Source organism: Pelophylax lessonae (genome assembly GCF_965119305.1).
Source record: "Pelophylax lessonae genome assembly, chromosome: 2".
Lineage (NCBI taxonomy): Eukaryota > Metazoa > Chordata > Amphibia > Anura > Ranidae > Pelophylax > Pelophylax lessonae.
In genome coordinates this window covers 611,831,117-611,855,340 of record NC_138769.1, presented here as the reverse complement: position 1 = coordinate 611,855,340, position 24,224 = coordinate 611,831,117, and the positions used below count along the sequence as shown (strand labels likewise).

At 45.2% G+C, this 24,224-nt stretch overlaps 1 protein-coding gene across 2 annotated transcripts in view; it reads left to right on the top strand.

The window, feature by feature from the left end:
- Positions 1-1,030: 1,030 nt before the first annotated feature.
- Positions 1,031-24,224, top strand: part of NPAT (nuclear protein, coactivator of histone transcription) — a 126,193-nt gene continuing 102,999 nt past the window's right edge. For both annotated transcript variants that reach the window (XM_082248437.1, XM_082248436.1), the window contains exons 1-2: positions 1,031-1,122; positions 17,836-17,954. In XM_082248437.1, the coding sequence (XP_082104563.1) occupies positions 1,086-1,122; positions 17,836-17,954 (156 nt within the window). In that variant the 5' untranslated portion in view covers positions 1,031-1,085. The remainder of the gene's footprint in view (positions 1,123-17,835; positions 17,955-24,224) is intronic.

The following is a 24,224-nucleotide window of genomic DNA, read 5'->3' as shown; positions in this document are numbered from 1 at the left end:
GATCTTGTCTCAGAAGACGGCAACAGAGAGTAGGACAGAACTCCGCCAGACCCAGCATTTCTCCTTCCAGTCGCGGAGAGGCTCCTCTCTGCCCCCCAAGACTCCTCCTACAGATCTAGCGCCTCTCTGTGCAGCTGCAGCACCACCTCATCTCTGCCCCCACCTTGTCCCAGCAGATGGCAGCAGAGAGGAGGACAGAACTCGGTCAGGCCCAGCGCTTCTCCCTGCAGCCATGGAGAGGCTTCCCCCCACCCCTATCCCTGGACTTCTTCTACAGATCCTGCATCTCTCTGTGCAGCCGCAGCACCACCTCATCTCTGCCTGCCCGGTCTCAGAATCCAGCACATTCTGGCAGCTGACTCTAGCCCTTGGCCCTCCAGATCTTCACAGCCGTGTTTTTTTTTTACATTGTGACAGGTAGCAGGGATCTCTCCCCCCCCCCCCCCCCGATAGCTGTTACAGATTAAAAAAATGCTGTCAGAGCAGGGATCAGGGGGCCGGTCCAATTGTAAAATATTACATGTTAAACCCTGAATATGGGTGTAACGTGTAACATGTTACGAAAGGTGCTTTTGTTTTTACCACTACTATTCCTTTATATTGGCTTTTGAAATGCAGCGATTTAGAAATTGGATGAAAGGTTTAGCACTGGGAAACACTTTTTGAAAGATAAAAAGTGCCTTTTATATACATCTCTATAGATCAGACCAAAATGAGGGACAAAGGGAAAGAGGGACACCAGGGAGATTGTTCCAAATCAGAGACAGTTGGGAGTCATTCTCACAGGGCAATAATCTCTCACTGCTCTATACACATCTACAAAAAAAGAATGTTGGTCTTAGGTGTAGTTTCTTCTTTGAATTCTGACCAATCACACAGTGTGTCAGCTGTGTGAGGATGGCTGCACTCCCAGCACTGGAGCTGCTGTGTGACCTGTGTGTGTGTCAGGGGTGCGGAACTGAAGAGCGCAGCCGTGTTAGCCGGGGGGAAGGATTAGAGTGTGCACCACCGTGCAGCGCGGGAGAGCAGCGGGTGTCGGGGTCCTCGGCTGGTCTCTGGATGACAGTCCCTGTCCGGGCACAGCCATGCTACTCCCTTCAGATGTGGCCCGGCTAGTTCTAGGTGAGTGTGTGTCCTGAAGGGGTCCTCCCCGCCGCCATAGTGTAGCTGGGTCATGTAGCCGCTGCAGGCCTTGCTTTCCAGGGACAGGCTCAGCTGCTATGGGCTTGTCCCTGGAAATGTCCCATAGATCAGTGTCATTGGAATATCAGCATGGAATATATGCTTCCCACTGTACAGTTTGCCATGTGTAACTGGTATTAAGGTGACTGTGTCACTGGGTAAAGTTTTATATTAGTCCAGCCAGGAGTGACACTTACCTGGTCCGCCACCTTCCCTCTGTGGAAGAACAGGCTTCTGCATCTGACACTTCTGGGAGTGTCGAGTTCCTGGTCCGCCACCTTCCCTCTGTGGAAGAACAGGCTTCTGCATCTGACACTTCTGGGAGTGTCGAGTTCCTGGTCCTCCACCTTCCCTCTGTGGAAGAACAGGCATCTGCATCTGACACTTCTGGGAGTGTCGGGTTCCTGGACCGCCACCTTCCCTCTGTGGAAGAACAGGCATCTGCATCTGACACTTCTGGGAGTGTCGGGTTCCTGGACCGCCACCTTCCCTCTGTGGAAGAACAGGCTTCTGCATCTGACACTTCTGGGAGTGTCGGGTTCCTGGACCGCCACCTTCCCTCTGTGGAAGAACAGGCTTCTGCATCTGACACTTCTGGGAGTGTCGGGTTCCTGGACCGCCACCTTCCCTCTGTGGAAGAACAGGCTTCTGCATCTGACACTTCTGGGAGTGTCGGGTTCCTGGACCGCCACCTTCCCTCTGTGGAAGAACAGGCTTCTGCATCTGACACTTCTGGGAGTGTCGAGTTCCTGGTCCGCCACCTTCCCTCTGTGGAAGAACAGGCTTCTGCATCTGACACTTCTGGGAGTGTCGAGTTCCTGGTCCTCCGCCTTCCCTCTGTGGAAGAACAGGCATCTGCATCTGACACTTCTGGGAGTGTCGGGTTCCTGGACCGCCACCTTCCCTCTGTGGAAGAACAGGCTTCTGCATCTGACACTTCTGGGAGTGTCGGGTTCCTGGTCCGCCACCTTCCCTCTGTGGAAGAACAGGCATCTGCATCTGACACTTCTGGGAGTGTCGAGTTCCTGGTCCGCCACCTTCCCTCTGTGGAAGAACAGGCTTCTGCATCTGACACTTCTGGGAGTGTCGAGTTCCTGGTCCTCCACCTTCCCTCTGTGGAAGAACAGGCATCTGCATCTGACACTTCTGGGAGTGTCGGGTTCCTGGACCGCCACCTTCCCTCTGTGGAAGAACAGGCTTCTGCATCTGACACTTCTGGGAGTGTCGAGTTCCTGGTCCGCCACCTTCCCTCTGTGGAAGAACAGGCATCTGCATCTGACACTTCTGGGAGTGTCGAGTTCCTGGTCCTCCACCTTCCCTCTGTGGAAGAACAGCATCTGCATCTGACACTTCTGGGAGTGTCGAGTTCCTGGACCGCCACCTTCCCTCTGTGGAAGAACAGCATCTGCATCTGACACTTCTGGGAGTGTCCAGTTCCTGGTCCTCCACCTTCCCTCTGTGGAAGAACAGGCATCTGCATCTGACACTTCTGGGAGTGTCGGGTTCCTGGACCGCCACCTTCCCTCTGTGGAAGAACAGGCATCTGCATCTGACACTTCTGGGAGTGTCGGGTTCCTGGACCGCCACCTTCCCTCTGTGGAAGAACAGGCATCTGCATCTGACACTTCTGGGAGTGTCGAGTTCCTGGTCCTCCACCTTCCCTCTGTGGAAGAACAGGCATCTGCATCTGACACTTCTGGGAGTGTCCAGTTCCTGGTCCTCCACCTTCCCTCTGTGGAAGAACAGGCTTCTGCATCTGACACTTCTGGGAGTGTCCAGTTCCTGGACCGCCACCTTCCCTCTGTGGAAGAACAGCATCTGCATCTGACACTTCTGGGAGTGTCGAGTTCCTGGTCCTCCACCTTCCCTCTGTGGAAGAACAGGCTTCTGCATCTGACACTTCTGGGAGTGTCCAGTTCCTGGACCGCCACCTTCCCTCTGTGGAAGAACAGGCATCTGCATCTGACACTTCTGGGAGTGTCCAGTTCCTGGACCGCCACCGTGCGTCCTTCTGCAACCCCCCCCCCCCATCACTACAGGACACAGTAATCAGGGACTGGAACTGCACCGGGGACCAAGGATCTGACAGCAGAAGTGTCTAATGCTGAAGGGTCTTAAGCCACTGTAGAGTGTGGCTGCGGGGAAGGTAAGTACAAATCATTCCCGTTACAGGCTGATCAATTATAAAACAGAATTAGAGGGTAATTTCACATTTTGAAAAAAAATAAATGAGTGCTCATTCATAATTCTTAAGGTAAAAGATGTGCATTATTTTTCTGCTAAGGAGCCTGCAGAGCATTGTACCTGCAATCAGCAGATGGTGGCTGCAGTGCCAGACTCCCAGGGTCGCTGTCTGCCTGTGCCTCTGGTATGGGCAGGAAGATCACTGAACTAGGAGATCGCTCACCAGCAACCTCACAGTTCATTGACATCCACAAGCCATCAGCCTGCGAGACCGACAGTTCTTTTAGTCCATGCACAGGCAGTGTGGGTGGAGCCCCGGCTGGCCTTGCTGTTTTCAGATAGTGACAGTGGGTGCTGGAAGAGGATCCCCCGCCAGCTGTCACAGGGAAGGAGAGGGGGGTGCATGCTGAACAGGGTGGATTTGATTTAAATCCCTAGTAAAAAGGCTTGATTAAAGCTCCGTACACACGTACCGATCGTCGGCCGAACGATCGGCCGTCTTTTGTCCAGGGCTGTCGTGTCTGTTGAAAACTGCAAAAGACTGCACATGAATTTTGTCGGCCAACAACAGCCGACTGCAGAAGTGATGTCATGTGATGGTTAACTTTCCCTGTGTTTTTTCTTTTCTTCTCTGAGCATGCCCAGTCTTTCAAATCTGCTGTCTGTCGGCCGAATTCTGTACTGACTGGCGAACAATCGGCCGTTCTGGTGTCGGCATACAAAAATTTTAATGCCTGCACGACAGATTCTGTTCGGCCGAAAGTGCGCTGTCGGAAGCATCATACTAACAAGCCGAAAATCGGCCGATCGTTCGGCGACCAAACAGTTTCAGCTGACAATCGGTACGTGTGTACGGGCCTTAACATCCAAATTTTTAAAGGTCAGCTGTCATCCCTGTCTCGTAGCAGCTTCTTCTCTGACCCGCTGTTAACTCGCCGACGTTCCCATTGACTTTATGGGATAGCTGGTAGGCAGCAGGTGAGTGGATGCCTGCTAACGGGCGCTGTCATAATGGATGTGAAATGACAGGTGCTCTTCAAATGTAAGGACTCATTCTTGCTGGTAGTTACTGTGAAATTGTGTGAATGCCTCAATGCAGTGCATGTTATCTCAGCTTGGATTGATTAAATGAGTTTACCAAAAATTTATTGCAGAATGAATATACAGCCTCATGCTACATAACTAAGCTCAATTTCATGCTAAATAAACTAAAATGTTAATGTATCCTAAATAAAAAACTATCTTTAGATAGATTTTTACTCCAAAAGCATTTTATTAAAAATATGAGTTTTTAAAAAAAAAATGAATTTGATTTTTTTTTTTTTTTTATCCACCCTGATGCTGAACGTGTTACACATTCAGGGTCCTTTCACACAGGTGTCCAGTTAGTTTTATCAGTTCAGTCAAAGAAAAAATGGTTTCAGTTTTTCATCAGTTATTTTCTTTTTTTTTTTTTTTTTACATCCACTACCAATGCAAAAACGGACCATGTGTTCGTTTACATCTGTTTTTCGCCTGTTCCTGTTGCTTTTTTTTTCTGGAACAAAAATAGAGCTTTGATCCTTTAAAAAAAAAAAAAAAATCGACATGGGTGTAAAAGGATAATCCATAAAGATGCATTCATGTCCGTTTTTCATCCATCAACGGATAGATGAAATACGGACGAATGGAATACCCGTGTGAAAGGGGCCCTAAAGTTCTTTGGGTTGATGTTTTATTGCACAGGAGACATGCAATGTGTCTTCTGCAATGAAGTACACCTACCTACCTGCCTGCCTGCTCACAGCAATCTCAGGAATGGAAACTGAGCTGCGCATGCGTGGCTTAACTTACAGCAGCCAGATCCCTGTGTGGCGGGCCATAACATCGGCACACGGGTGCCGACAAGGGACTATTGGAAAGGGGAGTATTGACTCCTTTAGTTCTGCTGTGTAAATTTTTTTTCCAGCAACCGTTTAAACCCTAATTCGCATTGGAGCGAGTTGTCATACTTTTTGACAGGTCAAATTGCGTGACAAGTCGCAGCCTATTGCTGGCAATTGCTCCGTTCCAATCAGTGCAATGCCGACTTTGCGGCGCCGCACTGATTTGCAAAAGTAGCTCCTGCACTACTTTTGCTGATTTTGGGTGCATCTTCTATAGATATCTGTGCATGAAGCCGCACAGATGTCTTTTAAAGCGGAGTTCCACCCAAAAGTGGAACTTCCGCTTTAGGGAGTCCTGACCCCCCCGACATGCCACATTTGGCATGTCATTTTTTGGGGGGGGCGGGTACCTAGTTTTGACAGGTACCCGCTCCCAATTCCGCTCGGAGCGCCGCGGCGCCCTGAGCGGAAGTTCTCCTCTCCCCCTCCCTCCCTGCAATCTTCTGGGACACGTCAGAGGTCCCAGAAGATTGCCGGCCAATCACGGCGCGCAGCGCGACTCGCGCATGCGCAGTGGGTATCCGGCTGTGAAGCCGCAAACTGTAACAGCCGGGTGCCCACAGCAGTGATGCTGGCGCCGAGGGAGAGGATCGAGGCTTCCGGCGGCCGCATCGCTGGACCGTTGGACAGGTGAGTAAATGGCTGGAACTCCGCTTTAAGTAGCACTTGAAATTGTGCTGACCTGCTACTTTTTGATTGTGCTACTTGAAGTGAAGCAGCATGATTTCCAAGTAGGATCAATGTGAAACAGGGCTAAAGTATGTGTTTTTATTTTTTTTTTTCACAGCCACAGACTCTTTACAGAATAACTGTCATTTTTTTCAGCAAATAAAGCGGAACTAAACCATGGATCTAAAAGTTTATACAAACAGTTACATTCTCAGCATGCGAAGAGTTCTAACTGACACATTTGCTTGTGCTCTCAACCAAACTGTCAAACCGTCCAATAGCTCCTATTCATTTTGGCCAGCTTTCATCTTAGCTAGCTTTGATCTACAACTGCCGTGGTGCTGCACATGTGATCAGTTATGACACCAGCCATTTGATGGTTTGACAGTTGGGATGAGAACATAATCAAAGGTAACAGCATTCCGGGAACATAACTTTTTTGGAAACAGTTAAATCGAATGGTTTAGTTCCGCTTTAAAAAGGACTAAGCCCACCTTTCCTTAACCTGTTAAGACCGCCCCACGTACATTACTTTAATCGCGTACCTGTAAGTGATTGTTTTCATTGGCTCTAGGGGGTCTAGCTGCGCTCCTCCTGTGATTGGACACAGCGGGAGCCGATCAGCAGGTCCTGCGGCCACGATGGCTACCCGCGATCGTTCAGAGGAATGACAGAACAGTGGTCTGCCAATGTAAACAAGGTAGACCATAGTTTTGTCAGACCGGAAGAGAGAGATCTTGTGTTCTGTGTTCCTGATTAGTAGGAACACAAGATCTCTCTCTCTTCATGCAGTCAGTACATCCCCCACACAGTTAGAAAGCACTTCATTGGAACAAACATAAACATTTTGATCGGCTCTGATGTTAACCACTTTCCTGGCAGTGTCATTTATACAGTGACACTGCATTTTTTTTAGCACTGATCACTGTATTAGTGTCACTGGTCCCCAAAAACATGTCACTTAGTGTCAGATTTGTCCCCTGCAATGTCGCAGTCCCGCTAAAAATCGCTTATCGCCGCCATTACTATTAAAAGCATTAAAAATAAAAAGTCCATAAATCTATGACATAGTTTGTAGTTGCTATATCTTGTGCGCAAACCAATCAATACACACTTTTTGGGATTTTTTTTTTTTTTTACCAAAAGTATGTAGAGGAATACAAATTGGCCTAAACTGATGAAAAATTTTCATCAGATTTTTTACATTTTTTTATTGGGTGTGTTTTATAGCCGAAAATAAAAAATATATATATATTTTTTTTAAATTTATTGAAAATTGTCTTTTTTGTTTATAGCGCAAAAAAAAAAAAATTGCAGAGGTCGTCAAATACCACCAAAAGAAAGCTCTATTTGTGGGAAAAGGTTGTAAATTTTATTTGGTACCACGCAATTGCAATTGTTAGTTAAAGCAATGCTGTATCACAAAAAATGGCCGTTAAGGGGGTAAAACCTTCTGGGGGAATTTTAATCAGAAAGTTTAGTAAAACATTTAAAAAAAGTGCCTATACTGTTAAAAATCCAGTAATACACTGCCTCACCCTGCTCTGCACATGCTGCCTTGCTCTCCATTGTTAGGCTCTGCTGACAGCCTTAACCACTTGCCGACTACCACACGACTATTTACGTCGGCAGTCAGCCCGTCGCAGGCAGAGTAACGTAGGGCTACGTCGCTAGCCTGTAAGGATTTTGGGAGCGAGCGCCGCCACGGACCTCCCCCCCCCCCCCACACGCGTGGGCCCGGCGGACCCGATCGTCCGTGACAGCGGGAGAAAGGAAGGCGGCTAGTGTAAACAAGCCGCCTGTCATTCTCCCCTGTGTAAGAATGGTGATCATACGGTTCTGCTATGTAGAGCCACAGCCAATCACAGTTAGAAGTACGCCCCTAGGACACACTTAACCCCTCCCTCTCCAATACAGTTAACTCCTTCACTGCCAGTGTCATTTTTACAGTAACAGTGCATATGTATAGCACTGATTACTGTAGAAATGTCACTGGTAACCCCAATGTCGCAGTCCCGCAAAAAAATCGCAGATCGCTGCCATTACACGCTAAAAAAAAACAACAAAAATGACAAAAATCTTTCCCTTTGTTAGTAAACGCAATAACTTTTGCGCAAACCAATCAAAATACGCTTTTTGCGATTTTTTTTTTTTTTTTTTTTTTTTTCCAAACCTATGGTAAAAAAAAAAATTGGCCTAAAATGTTAAATTTTGTTTTTTACATTTTTTGGGGGGAATTTCATATAAAAAATGAAAAATATTGTTATTTTTGCAAAATTTTCGCTCTTTTTTTTGTTTATAGCGCATGATCAAAAAAATCGCACAGGTGATCAAATACCACCAAAAGAAAGCTCTGTTTGTGGGAAAAAAAGGACGCCAAATTCATTTAGGTACAGCGTCGCATAACCGTGCAATTGTCCGTTAAAGCCACGCAGTGCCGAATCGCAAAATAGGCCCTGGTCAGGAAGGGGGTAAAATCTTCCGGGGCTTAAGTGGTTAAAGTGGAATTAAAACCTCCTGTCCTTTACAGTCAAGGAAGCTGCTTCTGTTTGATCTGCAACTGCCATGGTGCTACACATGTGATCAGTTATGACAACAGCCATTTGATGGTTTGACAGTTTGGTTAAGGACCCAATCAAATCAAACTGTTTTTTGAAACTGATAAATTGATGAGTTTAGTTCTGCTTTATAATTTACAGCTGGGGCTTTGGGCTTCAGCAAAATGGCAGCCTCCACCAAGAAGAAACAGAAGCAATGCTGGAGACAATTTACAGGACACACTAATTTTGATAGAATAATGTAAGGGTAAAGTTCCACTTTAAGGCTCGGTTCACAACAAGGGGCGACAAGCTGTGCAATGTAGCGAAAAGGTTCCTCCACTATTTGGGGGGCGACTTGCATTGACTTCTTTAAGTTGTTTGCAGGCTGAGCTAAAGTTGCGCTGCGTGGGGCGGCTTCAAAGTCGGGTGACTTTGAAGCTGCCCCAGTGTGAACCTAGTCTCATGCACACAGCGATATGCATATTTTCTACAGGAAACGTCGTTTTTTTTTGCTGGCAGAGCTAGCAGAAGATCCTGCGGAAAATATGCACCTAAATTGCTCGTGTTTTGATGCATTTAGGCGCTTTCATGTGTAAAATCTGCAGATCTGTGTGGCTCTGGTGCAGCTGTGTTCTAATTTTTTGTGTTCAGCTAAACACTTTATATTACAAAAAAAAAAGAGGTTTAACAACAAATGTACAAGCACAATTTTCCAAACAGTAAAATTATAAAGTCAAGATTAATGAACGCTACTTCACAACATGTAGTTCATACTTGATACTTAAAGCGGAGTTCCACCCAAAAGTGGAACTTCCGCTTTAGGTATTCTAACTCCCTGACATGCCAAGTCATTTTTGGGGGGGGGAGCGGGTACCTAGTTTTGACAGGTACCCGCTCCCACTTCCGCACGGAGCGCCGCGGCACCCTGAGCGGAAGTTCTCCTCTCCCCCTCCCTCCCTGCAAATTTCTGGGACATGTCAGAGGTCCCAGAAGATTGCCGGGCAGTCAAAACACGCAGTGTGACTCGCGCATGCGCAGTGGGTACCCGACTGTGAAGCCGCAAACTGTCACAGCCGGGTGCCCACAGCAGTGATGCCGAGGGAGAGGATCGAGGCTTCGGGCGGCCTAATCGCTGGACCGTTGGACAGGTGAGTGAAATGGCTGGAACTCTGCTTTAATTTAAGCTGGGAAATGTGTGGATGATCTGATATCTTAGTTCCCTAGCTAGGAATTTACTGCTCTTATTACCATGTTGATAGAAAAAACCTTGTTTGAGGAACAAAATGTGTTTGGTTTTTAGATCCAATTTTAGTTTGTAGTTCCTTGCCTGCAGTTAAGAGATCACAGGCTGACTTTACAGCCACTGTTCTTTTATGTTGTGCTTTAAAGGCCCGTACACACGAGTGGAAATTCGGCCGGGAATTTTCGTCCAACGTCCGATCGGCCGATTTTCGCCTTGTTAGTATGATGCTTCCGACAACTGACTTCGACTTTTTGGCCGAAAAAAATCTGGTGCGCAGGCTATAAAATGTTTGTCCAACGTCAAAACACGTCCGATTTTCGTGCAATCAGTACAGATTTCGACAGGGAAAAATCTTATGAGCAAGACTGGGCATGCTCAGTGAAGAAAGAACACAAAGAAAGCAATCCAACACATGACATCACTTCTGAAGTAGAATTTTGTCGGGCGGGAAAATTCGTGTGCAGTCTAGAGCACATTCCAACCAACAAAACACCACTCTGGACAAAAGATGGACGACCGATCGGCAGAAATTCGTTGCGTGTGTACGAGGCTTTAGTTTGGAGATTTTGTCTATCAAGGATTGTAATTCTCTGTCAGATTCCTTTTTACATTGAGTAGCTAGGCTAATTAATTCTGCTCGCACTTATGTGCCTCCCAAATAGAAAGGGGGGAGATCTCCTCAGTAATATTTTCACGGAAATATGTGCTTTTGGTTTCTGAAATACGTGTCATGATCGAGGAGTCTGTCAATAAAGAGGGATTAAGTCGCCATGTACATGGTTTAGAAGGTAGGTTATATAGTTGTAATGCAACTGAGGGGGGAGCATGGTCTGAGAACGTCTGGATCCCTTATGTGAGCCTCCTTCAGGATTGCCAAGTCTCTGGGATATAAAAATGTAGTCTATTTGTGAGTATTTATTGTGAACTGTGGAATAGTAAGGGAAGTCTCTTCCTTGTGGGTTAGCTATTCGCCACGAGTCGACTAAGGTCAGAGAATTTAACATCACGCCAAGTCCCCTGAGTATGCGGAAGGCAATGGCTGATTTGCCGTTTGATGTATCCTGAAGGGGGTCCAACGGAATATTGAAATCTCCCCCCAGGATAATGCACCCAGATGCAACCCAAAATAACTCCTCAATTATTTTGCGACAAAAAGAAACATGCGCAGTGTTGGGGAAATAAACATTGACTAATGTAGTAGGTAAGTTCCCAATCTTCCACTTAAGAAAGAGATGCCAACCCTCCGGATCTGCCGGTTGTTGAGTGAGCTCAAAACCGGAGCCTCTTCCTATTTGGATGGATATGCGTTTAGTCTTAGCTACTGAATTGGTACCATGAAAGACTTTATTAAAGAAATTGTCAATTTAGGAATTTAATGTGTTCTAAAATGGGTTTCTTGTAAGAAAACAAAGGCTGGTCTCTCCCTCTTTAGGGAACGTAGTAGTTGTGTCCGTTTTTTTTTGGATATGTTCAACCCCCTTACATTGTGTGAGATGACAGTAGGATATCTGCCTAATGAAGAATGCCATAGAGTGTAGATCTGTATGGATCAGATGTATCAGAGTATGAAAAGAAAAACTCTGTCTCTCTTGAGTGGGTAGAGAATAGTGAGAGAAAGAGAAGAAAATGTAAGCCCACTTGCCAGAGGGAATGGTAGTAGGGTATGAGTTTATCACCTCTGAGTAGCGACACCTAGAGGTACTACTAACATTTTGGACTGTGGGTATCAATCCAAAAAATATGCTGTGAAGCTAAACCCTGTTGCCTGATAGAATTGTAATGTCTGTATTTTACACTATAGATGGGCATGACTTGTCTGATCTAAATAAATTTCAAGAAAGGTTCTTGCTGTCAGAGCTAGAAGATCCTGCATACAATCTCATAACATCTGCTGATCTGTGTGTGTAAAATTTGCAGCTGTGTCCCACTTTTTTGTGCACAACAAAACACAGCGCACATTTTCATATGTAGACGTAACTGTGTGTGAGGGCTCATTGATTACCATAGTGTTGTGTTTACAGTGCCTTGAAAAAGTATTCATACCCTGAAATTTTCCACATTTTGTCATGCTACAACCAAAACCGTAAATGTATTTTATTGGGATTTTATGTGATAGACCAACACAAAGTGACACATAATTGTGAAGTGGAAGGAAAATGATAAATGGTTTTCATTTTTTTTTTTTTTTTTTGACAAATTAAGTAAAGATGTGAAAAGTGTGGCGTGCATTTGTATTCAGCCCCCCTGAGTCAATACTTCGTAGAACCACCTTTCACTACAGTTACAGCGGCAAGTCTTTTAGAGTATGTCTCTACCATCTTTGCACATCTAGAGAGTGACATTTTTGCCCATTCTTCTTTGCAAAATAGCTCAAGCTCTGTCAGATTGGATGGGGAGTGTCTGTAAACAGCAATTTTTCAAGTCTTGCCACAGATTCAAATTGGATTTAGGTCTGCACTTTGAATGGGCAATTTTAATACATGAATATGTTTTGATCTAAACCATTCCATTGTAGCTCTGGCTGTATGTTGAGGATTGTTGTTCTGCTGGAAGGAGAAATTTCACCCCAGTCTCAAGTTTTTTGCAGACTCTAATAGGTTTTCTTTTAAAATTGCCCTGTATTGGCTCTATCCATCTTCCCATCAACTCTGACCAGCTTCCCTGTCCATGGTGTGTTTAGGGTGATGTGCAGTGTTTTCTGCCACACAAAGCGTTTTGCTTTTAAGTTTAATTTTGGTCTCATCTGACCATAGCACCTTCTTCCACGTGTTTGCTGTGTCCCCCACATGGCTTCTTGCAGACTACAAACTGGACTTCTTATGGCTTTCTTTCAACAATGGCTTTCTTCTTGCCACTCTTTCAGAAAGGCCAGATTTGTGAATTGCATGACTAATAGTCATGGTCAGTGGACAGATTCTCCCACGTGAGTTGTGGCTCTCTGCAGCTCCTCCAGAGTTACCATGGGCCTCTTGGCTGCTTCTCTGATTAACGCTCTCCTTGCCCAAGCTGTCTTTTTAGGTGGACAGCCATGTCTTGGTAGGTTTGCAGTTGTGCCCTGTGGCGTCTCAGAGCCACCAGGAGGATCCCTCAGGACCCCCATCATGCACTTGACACCAGAACTAGTGTCCTCATTGGAAGATTTCTCATTTATTCCTCCACCTTCTGGTGGCACCTCAACATTTGGGATTTTCTCTAACTTTCACAAGCAGTGACAAAGGCCTCTGACATCTTCGGGCAGCTGGCCTCTGGGTCTTGATCGCCTGCTGCTTTTTTTTGGCTGGGCCAGGATGACCTCACTCCTGTGCATTGCCGAATTTGTACAATGAGCGCGTGTGCAGCTCACTGTACAGGGGCGGACAGGCAGGTAAGTAACCCTTAGTGCCGGTTCACACTAGGGCGACCTGTGAGGCGACCTGGTCGCCTCACAGGTCGCCTCCCATAGGGAAGCTGCGGACCCGTTCTAATAGGAGCGACACAAGTCGCTCCGACCTAGAAAAAGGGTCCGGAGCTTCTTTGGGGCGACCCGGTGGCGACCGCCATAGACTTCAATGTTATCAAGTCCGTGGTGGCCGCTCCGAGGTAGCGGCGCGCTGCTCGTGAACGGGGGCTAATGCAGAAGAGACATGTCTCTTATTCATCAAAAATCCTGCCTGTTCTCCCATTTTTACTTTTCCTATAAAGTTCCACTTTAAATCGCTGGTGTCATAGCTGCTTTAAGGGCATGTTCCCACTCTTTATGGTGACCTTGATAAATCAGATCACCACTGGAGGACATAGAAACAATTGTCTTCTATGTGCCTCATAAACACCACAATGCTGTGGTGATGTGCTAACATGCTGCATTTTCCCACATTGCACTGGGTGGTACTGCAAAGAAGCGCAACACACAATACTGCTGTGCAGTGACATATAAAAAGTGTTCCTGAGGGACATTTAAAATAAAGTTGAGTTTGAAGAGTACATCACACTGCTCCCTGCTCAAGCTAACGCTGCACTGAAAAATGCTGCGTTTTACTGTGCAGGCTATTGTGAACATAGCTTAAGCCCACCACATGTTGCAATCTGATTGTACAATCTCCTTTAGATCTGACAAGGATTATGTAGTGCAAGAACCTCCCTGATTTGGTTACTTTAGGTAGGTTTTCACTAGAGATGCACTAAAATTTTGGCGGCCAAAAATTGTGTTTTTGGCAGTATGCCAATAAAGAAAAAGGTGGCGCTAATGGCACCAAAAACGTGATTTTGACACAATTTTACTGTGCTTATTGTGTGTTTTTCATAGGTCGTGTGACCGCATCTAAACAATTACACAGGTGCATTGATGTGTTTTCAATGCACTTCAACGGGGTGGAGGTTTTTTTTTTTTTTTTTTAAACTGACCAAAAATGCAGCAAGCTGGATTTTTAACACCACAACAGAAGTGCAATGGACCAGTGTGAAGACATACATAGAATTTTTAAAGGGAGGCATTTTTCTTGTGCTAAAGGTGCCAATAATGGACGACAATACATTTATATTCATTTAAATTATTAGTATTAATTAAAAAGTTGAATATAATACAATTGTAAATAAAACATTTTATATATATATATATTATTTATAATTTTTTTCTTTTTGCTGTTCTTAGCAAAGTGCATCCTTTTCGGTTGTGCCACCGAAATTTCCATTTGGTGTGCCTCTAGTTTTTACTTAATATAAATTTCGTGGATCTAAGGTTACATTTATAGAAAATGTACAGTCAGAATGTAACATGTATGGTGATCCTTAGGGGACCATAAAACTCCTAAAATATTTGGAGCAATAACAATTATTATGCTTTACCTTTACTTTAGGTTGGGTTCACAACTTCGCACTAGTGCGAATTGGACGCAGGTTTTCCCACATCAAATTTACATGACAGGAGACTGACCAGCTCTCAGTGAGGCGGTTCACACATCTCTGTGGTGGCTGCGGAGCAGATTGCACAGGGGTTCTGTGCATCTTTGGCTCAGTTTTCAGGTCCTAATTCAGGCAAAAATTTGGGCTTGATTTGTCCCTGAAACGCCGAGCAGGGATACACCAGACCCCTGCTGTGAGCCGTATCCATATTAACGTGTTTATTACATTACATTGCATGCCAGCCCCTCTCTTGTATCCAGCTATAACAAACAGTGTTTGTGGAAAATGAAGCATCTAAATACAATTTTTGCAGTCATGTGACTCCCGGCCGCTCTCCTACTCCAATCCGGGGCTACAGCGGGAGGAGCCAAGATCTCCTGCTGACCTCAGCCAGGAAGTCATGTGACCGCTGTGCTGGCCGCTTGGCTCCTCCTGCTGTAGCCCTTAGATGGGGGCAGAGAGCGGCCAGGAATCGCATACCCAGCCTGAAGATATATGCAAATATGGTATTTAGATGCTTTGTTTTCCTCAAACACACTGCATATTATAGCTCGATGCAAGAGAGGGGCTAGCAGTAAATTTTTTAAAAGTTTATATTGCTACTAAAACCAGAAGTAAGGGAGGCTCACACACACACACACACACACACACGTACGGGAGCTGACAGGAAAAGGACAGAGGAGAGACAGCGGATGACAGAGGCACGTGAACTGACCATGGTGTCAGGGCTCAGCAGCCATGATAAACCATGGTCCGTTTACAGGGGGAAGGCAGCACCATGCAGGACCAGCTAGTTATTTTAGGTGATACAGGGGGCCAAATTACACAGCACAAGCACTGTGCTGTAAAACATGATTTAAAGGAGCCGGATCCTTTTTAATTTTTTTTCTTTTTTTTAGTTTAACAAACACTTTAAATGTGAACCTAGCCTCAGACAAGGCATGGAAGACAGGCCAGCCTGTAGAGGTGGGAAGTCTCTGTTTACATTCTCCATCTCTGGTCACTTGTGCCTGCCTTTTGTGCTTCAGTTTATATGGGCAGTGTGCTGCGGGTCTAGGTCTGTGACTCTACACTACCAAGGTATAGGGGGCTGTCAACGCTGGTCCTTGCCATGACATTGCCACATATCGTTGTGTTTAAAGTCAGGAAGCTAGATCAATGATGTGCAGCTGACTATCAAGCAAGTTTATGTAGAGATGAAGTGGCTGAATGGGTTTGGAGGAGATCAGCATTGTGATAAAAAAAGGTGAACTCCTTAATGATACACAGTGCTTTAGAAAACTGAAAGGCATATTCTAGCTAAAGGATCAAAACAGGCCATGCAGACAAGGTGCCCCAGTATGTTACAATGCATCTGCTGGCATCCCCGAAACCTGCCTAATATACTCCCCATATTATTTACTTTTTGCTTGTCCCTAATAGCTTCTGGGACACAGCAGGGCTTAGATGCTCATTCTCAGTGTTAAGGTGTGTCCTCCCCTTCCCTTGTGCATGTGCAGTCTGTGCTCTCCAGCAGCTCAGCATTACTGGCAAAGTGTTCACTATTCACATGCCCTTTTTCTCAGCAGGGTGTATCTAGGGCCAAATAAATCAGTTACCGCTGTTCACTGACCGATCCCCCTCCAGTCCCTGCGACTTCTTGCGTTTCAGCATGTCATTTGAGTAACTTGGCGATTGAGCAACACTGTTGATGCAGAGCTCTGTAAACTCTGTGTCTATACCTTCTCCTGGCCATGCCCCATGCAATTTTTATTTTCTTCATCGTACATCACAGGACACATAGCAGCTTTAGTAATCCTTACTGTCAGGTATGTGCTACCTACACGTGATTGGACACTAGCAAGAAAAGACAGAAGACCCCTCCTGGGGAAAAACCCCTCCCCTGTAGGAAGCTTTAAGTTTTCTTTTGACAATGTCTGAAGGTGATGGTCAGTGCATTCCAGCTCTGCACCATTTTCCAGATTCTCATTGGTTCCCTTAGGGAGCCGGAGACTGCTTTTACTGTATCTGGATTCATTCCTGAAACTACCCTGCTCAGAAGAATGGTACCCGGACCCCGCACTGGGCAAAGATCTCTGGATAGAATCAGTGTGGTCGATGGTGGCCTCTCTAAAGCCAGGGTCTTTCAAGGCATCGGCTATAAAGGATGCCTTTCTACATGTCCTGATCTTTCCTCATCACCAGAGATTTGCAATGGAGGAACGTCACTTTAATTTGTGGCCCTGCTATTTGGCCTGTCGGCAGTCCTCAGCGTGTTCACAGAGGTCTTGGCTTTGATTTTGGGCCTTCTGCAAACCCAGGGGCTACCTATTCTGGGGTATCTGGATGATTTGTTCCTGAAGGAGTAATCCGCTCTTCTTTTGGAATACAAAGTTTCTCTCGCAGTTTGGACTCTGGAGAGGTTTCGCTAATGTCTCAACCTCCAAAAATCTGCATTGATCCTGGTTCAGTAATTGGAATATCTGGGTCCGATCCTGTATTTTGCCCAGGAAAGAATAGTACCCTCCAGAGACCCTGTTAGGGACTCTGTATTCTCTCAGGACACTGAGAATTCTCTCATTTTTGCATGCAGTTTTGGGGAAAATGGTTGCCTCATTTAAGGTGGTTCCTTTTGCTCAGTTGCATTCCAGGCCCCTGCAATGTAATGTTTTGCTGGTGTGGGACAGGAGAACATTGGCATTGGACTCTCCTAAGTCAGGTGGGGGGCAAGCACTGATGTGCGATTCCAGAAGAGTATGTTTGGGGCTGCTTTGTTCAAAACCATTGCACAGGGGAAGTAAATATAGCATGTTTATTATTTTTAATAAAAGAACCTTTTACAATCACTTTTAAGGATAAGTTCATCTTTTATAATGTTATTTAGGGTTTTACATGTTCTAGCCCTGGATTGCAAATCTGTATTGGGAGCTTTCTGGTATCCATTTGCTACTGAGAGTGTTTGTTTGCCTAGGCCCTCATGTATGCAGCCGCATGGCGTTAACGTCCACCTGCCAAAAGGTGACATATATGCGCCGGGTCAGCCACGAGTGGTTAACTTCACCTTTAATACTTAATGGTTTTTGTCATGTAGGAGTCCTCTTTGCTGTGTTATTGACATATATGCGGCGGGCTGACCACAAGTGGTTAACTTCGCCTTCAATCTTTAATGGTTTTTGTCATGTAGGAGTCCTCTTTGCTATGTTATCGCTAAAGATTATTTTTTATCTGATTTTAGGTTACTTGCAGCAAGAAAAGCTGTCCTCCACCTGCAGAGCCTACATTGCAGAGTCGCCCCACCTCAAGGAATATGCAGACCATCACGCGAATGATGGGGCCATCCCAGGATGTCTGCTGGTAAATGCTAGTACAATATAATGCTTGTCAGTCTTCTAGATCAGTGTTTCTCAACTCCGGTCCTCAGGACACACTAACAGGCCAGATTTTAAGTATTACCTTGGGGAGATGCAGACTAGAATACTGCAATCACTGAGCAGCAAATGAGATCACCTGTGATGTATTTGTTTTCTTGCAAACTAGGGATGCACCGAATAATCGGCGGCCGAACATTATTCGGCCGAAAATAGAAAAAATAGCACTTTCGGTGTTCGGCCGAATAAGTCAAAAGGCCGAATAATTTTGTGCCGAATAATAGGGCTGAACGATAGTCGATATGATATTGACTATCGTTCTGTGGCCGTAGGCGATATTCATATCGCCGAGGTCACGATATTTACAGGGGGAAGAGACTCGGAGGAGGACAGGAGGACTCACAGACTTCCGTGAAGCCGGGACACTTCAGCGGTGAGCATACATTACATTACTCACTCGTGCACTGCAGCCCGCCCCACACATTCAGTGAGTCTTACTCTCCTCCCTAGTTTTTTCAATGGCACATTCAGGAAGCCAATCACGCCGTGATTAGCTGCACAGCGAACCAATCACGCGTGCCTGCACACCTGATTGGTTCCGCTGTGCCGCTACTCACGGCGTGATTGGCTTCCTGAATGTGCCATTGAAAAAACTAGGGAGGAGAGTAAGACTCACTGAATGTGTGGGGCGGGCTGCAGTGCACGAGTGAGTAATGTATGTATGCGGCTGTGCTCCTTTCCAGGCTACTACTAGTCCACCTCCAGCCTCCTACTACCACCACTATGAGAGACTGTCTGTCACTGTATAATCTGATCGAGTCCACACTGACACTGACTGACTGTCACTGAGTAATTGATGTTACCACATTAACCCTGACCTGCCCAGTGCCCTGTATCTGCAATTAAAATTTACAAGGCTGCCTGCATGCTTCCTGATTTCCATTCCCAGCATCCTTCCCAATCCCTACAGTGTCACTAACATTAACCCTATGGTACAAGGCTGCAGTGTGCACTGAATCCCATTCCCTACAGTAACATTTAGGGAGAGAGAGAGAGACATGAGAGGACAAGAGAGAGAGAGGACGAGAGAGAGACATGAGAGGACAAGAGAGAGTGAGAGGACAAGAGAGAGAGAGAGAGACACGAGAGGACAAGAGAGAGGACAAAAAATTGGCAAAATAAATGGAAAAAATGCAAAACACCACGTTCGGTATTCGGCCTTCGGCCAAACATTTTATTATTATTCGGCTTCGGCTTCGGCCAAGAATTTCATTTCGGTGCATCCCTATTGCAAACCTGGCCTGTTAGTGTGCCCTGAGGACCAGAGTTGAGAATCACTGTTGGAGTCGGTTCACACTAGCGCGACTTGTCAGCCTGACAAGTCACGCTCCCTCGCGGTCCATTGACCGCTACAGGACCCGTTCTAATAGGAGCGACACAAGTCGCTCTGACTTAGAAAAAGGGTCCTGTACTACTTCGGGGTGACCTCGGAGCGACTTGCATAGACTTCCATTATGTGAAGTCCATGCAAGTCGCTCCGAAGTCGTGGTGCATGGGAATGCACAAGTCGCCCCCGAAGTAGTAAGGAGTCGTGTCGCCTCAGTGTGAACCTACTACAGTCTCTATATTGCATGTGATATATAATTGATATTCCTATCGGACATAAATTCAAATCAGACATACTATCTTTTCTCTGTTGATGATCATGTAGCTTAGCTGCTGCAGCATAGAGAGCACCGGTGACACTAAATGACCAATTATTCTACTTGGGGAATAGCAAATCACTCTTATTCAATAAGTACAGCGCCATTTTCAAATTTCGTATTGAAAATCTTTGCTTTATTATACAATCCCATGATGTCATTGTTTTTGCTTTATGGCCTAGTTTACATTTGTAAAATCAGGAGTTTAATCAGGCCGCAGTTTAACCACCCAGTGGCTGCAGTGAACCGTACCTCTCCAGTATGCAGCTCATTCAAGTGAATGGGACTGCACTGCAACTGTTGAGTGGTGATTCATGATTTCTGGGTTGAAACAGGTGACGGAGGCAACAAATCACCTCTCAGCTGCCTGGTAAATGTCCTTTGAAAAGTGATCTACCATGGATTGCTATACAGAGGGCAGCACAACTATAAACTAGATCTATTACTAGTTGTGTGATTGCTTTAGATCATATAGTTCATCCACACCACAATTTCTATATTTGGGTGACACGTTTTTCTATTCTGTATTTGTCTGTTTTTCATATACTGGTCTTATTCAATATAAAAGCACAAAGTTCTTGGAATCCAGTAAGAATCTTCAATAAAATAATGTACAATTGATGGTATAGATAATCTTAGTCCTGCCACAGTTTATTGTGTTTATTGAACTCTGGAAAATAAAAAATACATCTGGAGTCCTTAGCGCAGGGATCATCAAACTATGGGCCTCCAGATGTTCAGGAACTACAATTCCCATCATGCCTAGTCATGGCTGTTAATGTCAGAGTTTTACAATGCCTCATGGGATGTGTAGTTCCGCAGCAGCTGGAGGGCCGTAGTTTGAGGACCCCTGCCTTAGCGCATGCTGGGAATTGGAAGGCACAGGGAGCTTTGTTCAAGTGCATGGGTTGTACATATTTTCCTAGAGCCTGCTAAGTTATGAAAAAAAACAGTGTTTAACCACTTTATTGCCTCTGTACGTTTTTAAAATGGCAGAGTGCCGTTTATAAATGGTACTGGCCACCACTGAGCAGCAAGGGGGAACAGAGAGGGAATATGGACCATAAAGAGAACACACCGATTTTCGATATATGGTGGAAAACACCACTGACCACCAGCAGCTTTAGGGCACTATGATAGGGGAGAGGGTGGAAACCAGCGCTATGGATAAGAACTACCAGGCTTTTTGAGGTTAATTAGGTTGCAGCCACCAACCGACCCCTAAGAAACTTGGGGGCTAGAATATATAGTGTGGGGGGGAGAAGTTGGAAACGGCGCTACCTAGCGCATGTGCAAAGATGCGGGTGAGAAATAGAGGAAGAAAGTGCTTAGTGCGTAGTATATAGTGCAAACATAACATGTGCAGATGTATGTGCCTGTGACAGATTCCAAGTCACTGGCTAAAAAGGACAATTTAAAACCAATCATTTGAGTATATCTAAAGTATGGTGGTTGTAAATAATAAATATTGTGGGGAAATACTTTCCAATAAATAGTAGTGAAATTAATATTATTGTGAACGATATGATAAAAAGGTAGTTATTAAGATAAAAGCAGTGAGAATACTAATGTATACCTTCTCTGTAGTATATCTCCAAATCGACCACAAGAGGTCGCACTTACCCTATATCACTAATGGTGTAAGTAGGAGCCGAATAGGGTATGAAAAAATTCCTCAAACCTTTTTCCCAAATTGTCCTTACGGACCGATGGGTCCCATCTGGGTGCAAAGGGAAGAAGAAAAACGGACCTCTTAGTGCGGTATGTAAAGGAGAATTTTCCAAAGGGCTTGTAGTAACTCACGCTTAAGGATGCAGCAGATCAGCTCAGACACGTGCAGGCAGTGCTGTGGAATCTTCCCCCGGTATTCCTCCTGTGTTCCCGGTCTCCGCCTGCATGACACAACTCCCACACATGCGCGATGGAGCCGCTGTTTACAGCACTGGCCTTCAGAGCTCATGCGCCGGAGACGTCACCTGGCTGCATGCACCCTAAATATCTCCTAAACTGTGTTTTCAGATTCCTGAAAACTAAAGCATAAGTGTTGTTGTAGTAAACATTTAGATTTCTAGTGGCATTTTGCCCGAGTGTGTGTGTTTTTAACCCCTTGAAGACCAAGCCTTTTCTGGCTATTGTTTACAAGTTTAACCACTTCCGAACCACCCACCGCATATCTACTGTGACAGGGCGGCCCGGCTGCTCAAAATCACACACGGGTACGTGAGTTTGTGCAGGGGTTCCCGGGGGCGTGCACACCCTCCTCCCTCTGTGATTAGATACAGCAGGAGCCAATCAGCGGGTCCAGCGCCCGCGATGTCTGCTAGCCACCCGCGTTTGTGCAGGAGAATAACAGAACAGCCATCTGCCTTTGTAAACAATGCAGATGGCTGTTCTGTCGCAGAGGAAGAGTGAGATCTTGTTTTTCAACTAAGCTGAAACGCAGAACTCTCTGTTCCTCTAGCACATCCATGCCCCACACAGTTAGAAAGCATTCCCTAGGAGCACACTTAACCCCTTGATCGCCCCCAGTATTAACTCCTTCCCCGCCAGTGTCATTTATACAGATACAGTAACAGTGCAGTTTTGTCACTGGTCTCCAAAAAGTGTCACTTAGTGTTAGATTTGTCTGCCGCCAATGTCGCAGTCCCGCTAAAGATCACTGTGATACTCGTAAAAACAAACAAACAAAAAAAAAATGCCATAAATATATCCCATAGTTTGTAGACGCTATAATTTTTGCGCAAACCAATCAAAATACACTTACTAGGATTTTTTTTACCAAAAATATGTAGCAGAATACATATTGGCCTAAATTGATGAATAAATTAGATTTAGATTAGTTAAGGGGTAAAACCTTCTGGAGCTGAAGAGGTAAAGGAGTTGTAAAGTCAGAAAGTTTTTTTTTATTTTAATGCATTATATGAATTAAAAAACCTTTTGTGTGCAGCAGCCCCATAATGTTTTTTATCTGAGGTCCCTCTCTGTCCAGAGATGTCCACAAGTGTCTCAGCAGTACGAGATTCTCCCTCCTGATTGGCTGAGACACAGCAGCGGCGCCATTGGCTGCCGCTGCTGTCAATCAAAGTCAGCTAGCCAGTCAAAAGCGAGAGAGGGCGGGGCTGGGTCAGGCTTCTGTGTCTGAATGGACAAAGGAAGCTGTGACTCAGCTCGAGTGGCCCCGTAGCAAGCTGCTTGCTGTGGGGGCACTGAACAGGTGGGAGGGGCCAGGATCACAGAAAAGGAACCTGAGAAGAGGAGGATCTGGGCTGCTCTGTGCAAATCCACTGCAACAGAGCAGGTAAGTATAATTGGTCTGTTTTTTATAGGAATAAAAATTAGACTTTACAATTGCTTTTAAATCAGTATTTTTTGCTTGGAAATGACTATATAATGTCACGCTTAATTTGCAGTTTTTCAAACAAAGTTTTTATGCAAAGAATACATTTTAATGAATTGAAAAAAAAACAAAACACAATATTTCCCTCAATATTTTGAAATATGATGATGATTTTGAAATCTGAAAGATGATGTTACACTGAGTAACTAACTAAATAGATGCCTAACATGACACGCTTTAAAATTGCGCACGCTCATTGAATGGCAACAAACTACTAAAAATCTCGGCAATGCTTTTAACACTTTTAAAGGTTACCAGTGTTTTTTTTTTTAACAGAAAATTTTATTGAACAAATCAGCATTACATAACCAATGCATAAAAGTCAGCCATCAAATTGCACGACAGTATAAATGACAATTATCCTAATTAAGGGGGTTAACCCCCTGATTTCATACAAAGTAGAGTTCCCAACCAATGAAAATTTCAAATAGAGAGCGTGTCATTTCATTTATCCCCATTCACACTGTATCTCCCCAACCTATCAGCTAAAAGTCTGAGGATAAAAGACAAAGGGGGGAGTGGAAGGAAAGGGAAAGAGGGAGGGGGGGAAGGAACAAGGAGCAGGAGGCATAAGGGACAGGAGAGGGCAAAGGGAATGGGGGGGCGCCCAATAAGGACAATATTGTCAGTAGTAAACTCCGCCACCTTGGCCGTGATCCGATTTAACCGAGTTAGAGAGGCCGGTGGCAGTAAGTATAGACCCACAATGATCAATGTCAGTCACTGGATCTATGTATGAATAAGAACATATCTTCCATCCTCTCCCAAAATTGGAATAAGTGGAGTGGTAATGATGTCCAACTCACAGCTTCTCAAGACTAAGGCCTCATGCACACTGGACGTTTTTACAGCTGCTGTTAGCAGCGTCAGACGTTTTTTTTTGCAGCTGCAGAACGCCCATCCATGTTATTCTATGGTCTCATGCACACATAGAGCTTTTAGGAGCTCCAAGTGGCATAGGCGTTTTACAGCTCCAAAAAAAACCCAGGAACTGTGGGTTCAGGAGCTCCAGCGTCAAGCTGCAAAAAACGTCTGACGCTGCTAAAGGCTCCATAAGGCTCCATAACGTTGCTTAACGTGCGTTAAGCCACGTTATACGTTTTTTTTCTTCCATTCAAAATCAATGGTTCCCTATGGGAGCCTATTGATTTGAATG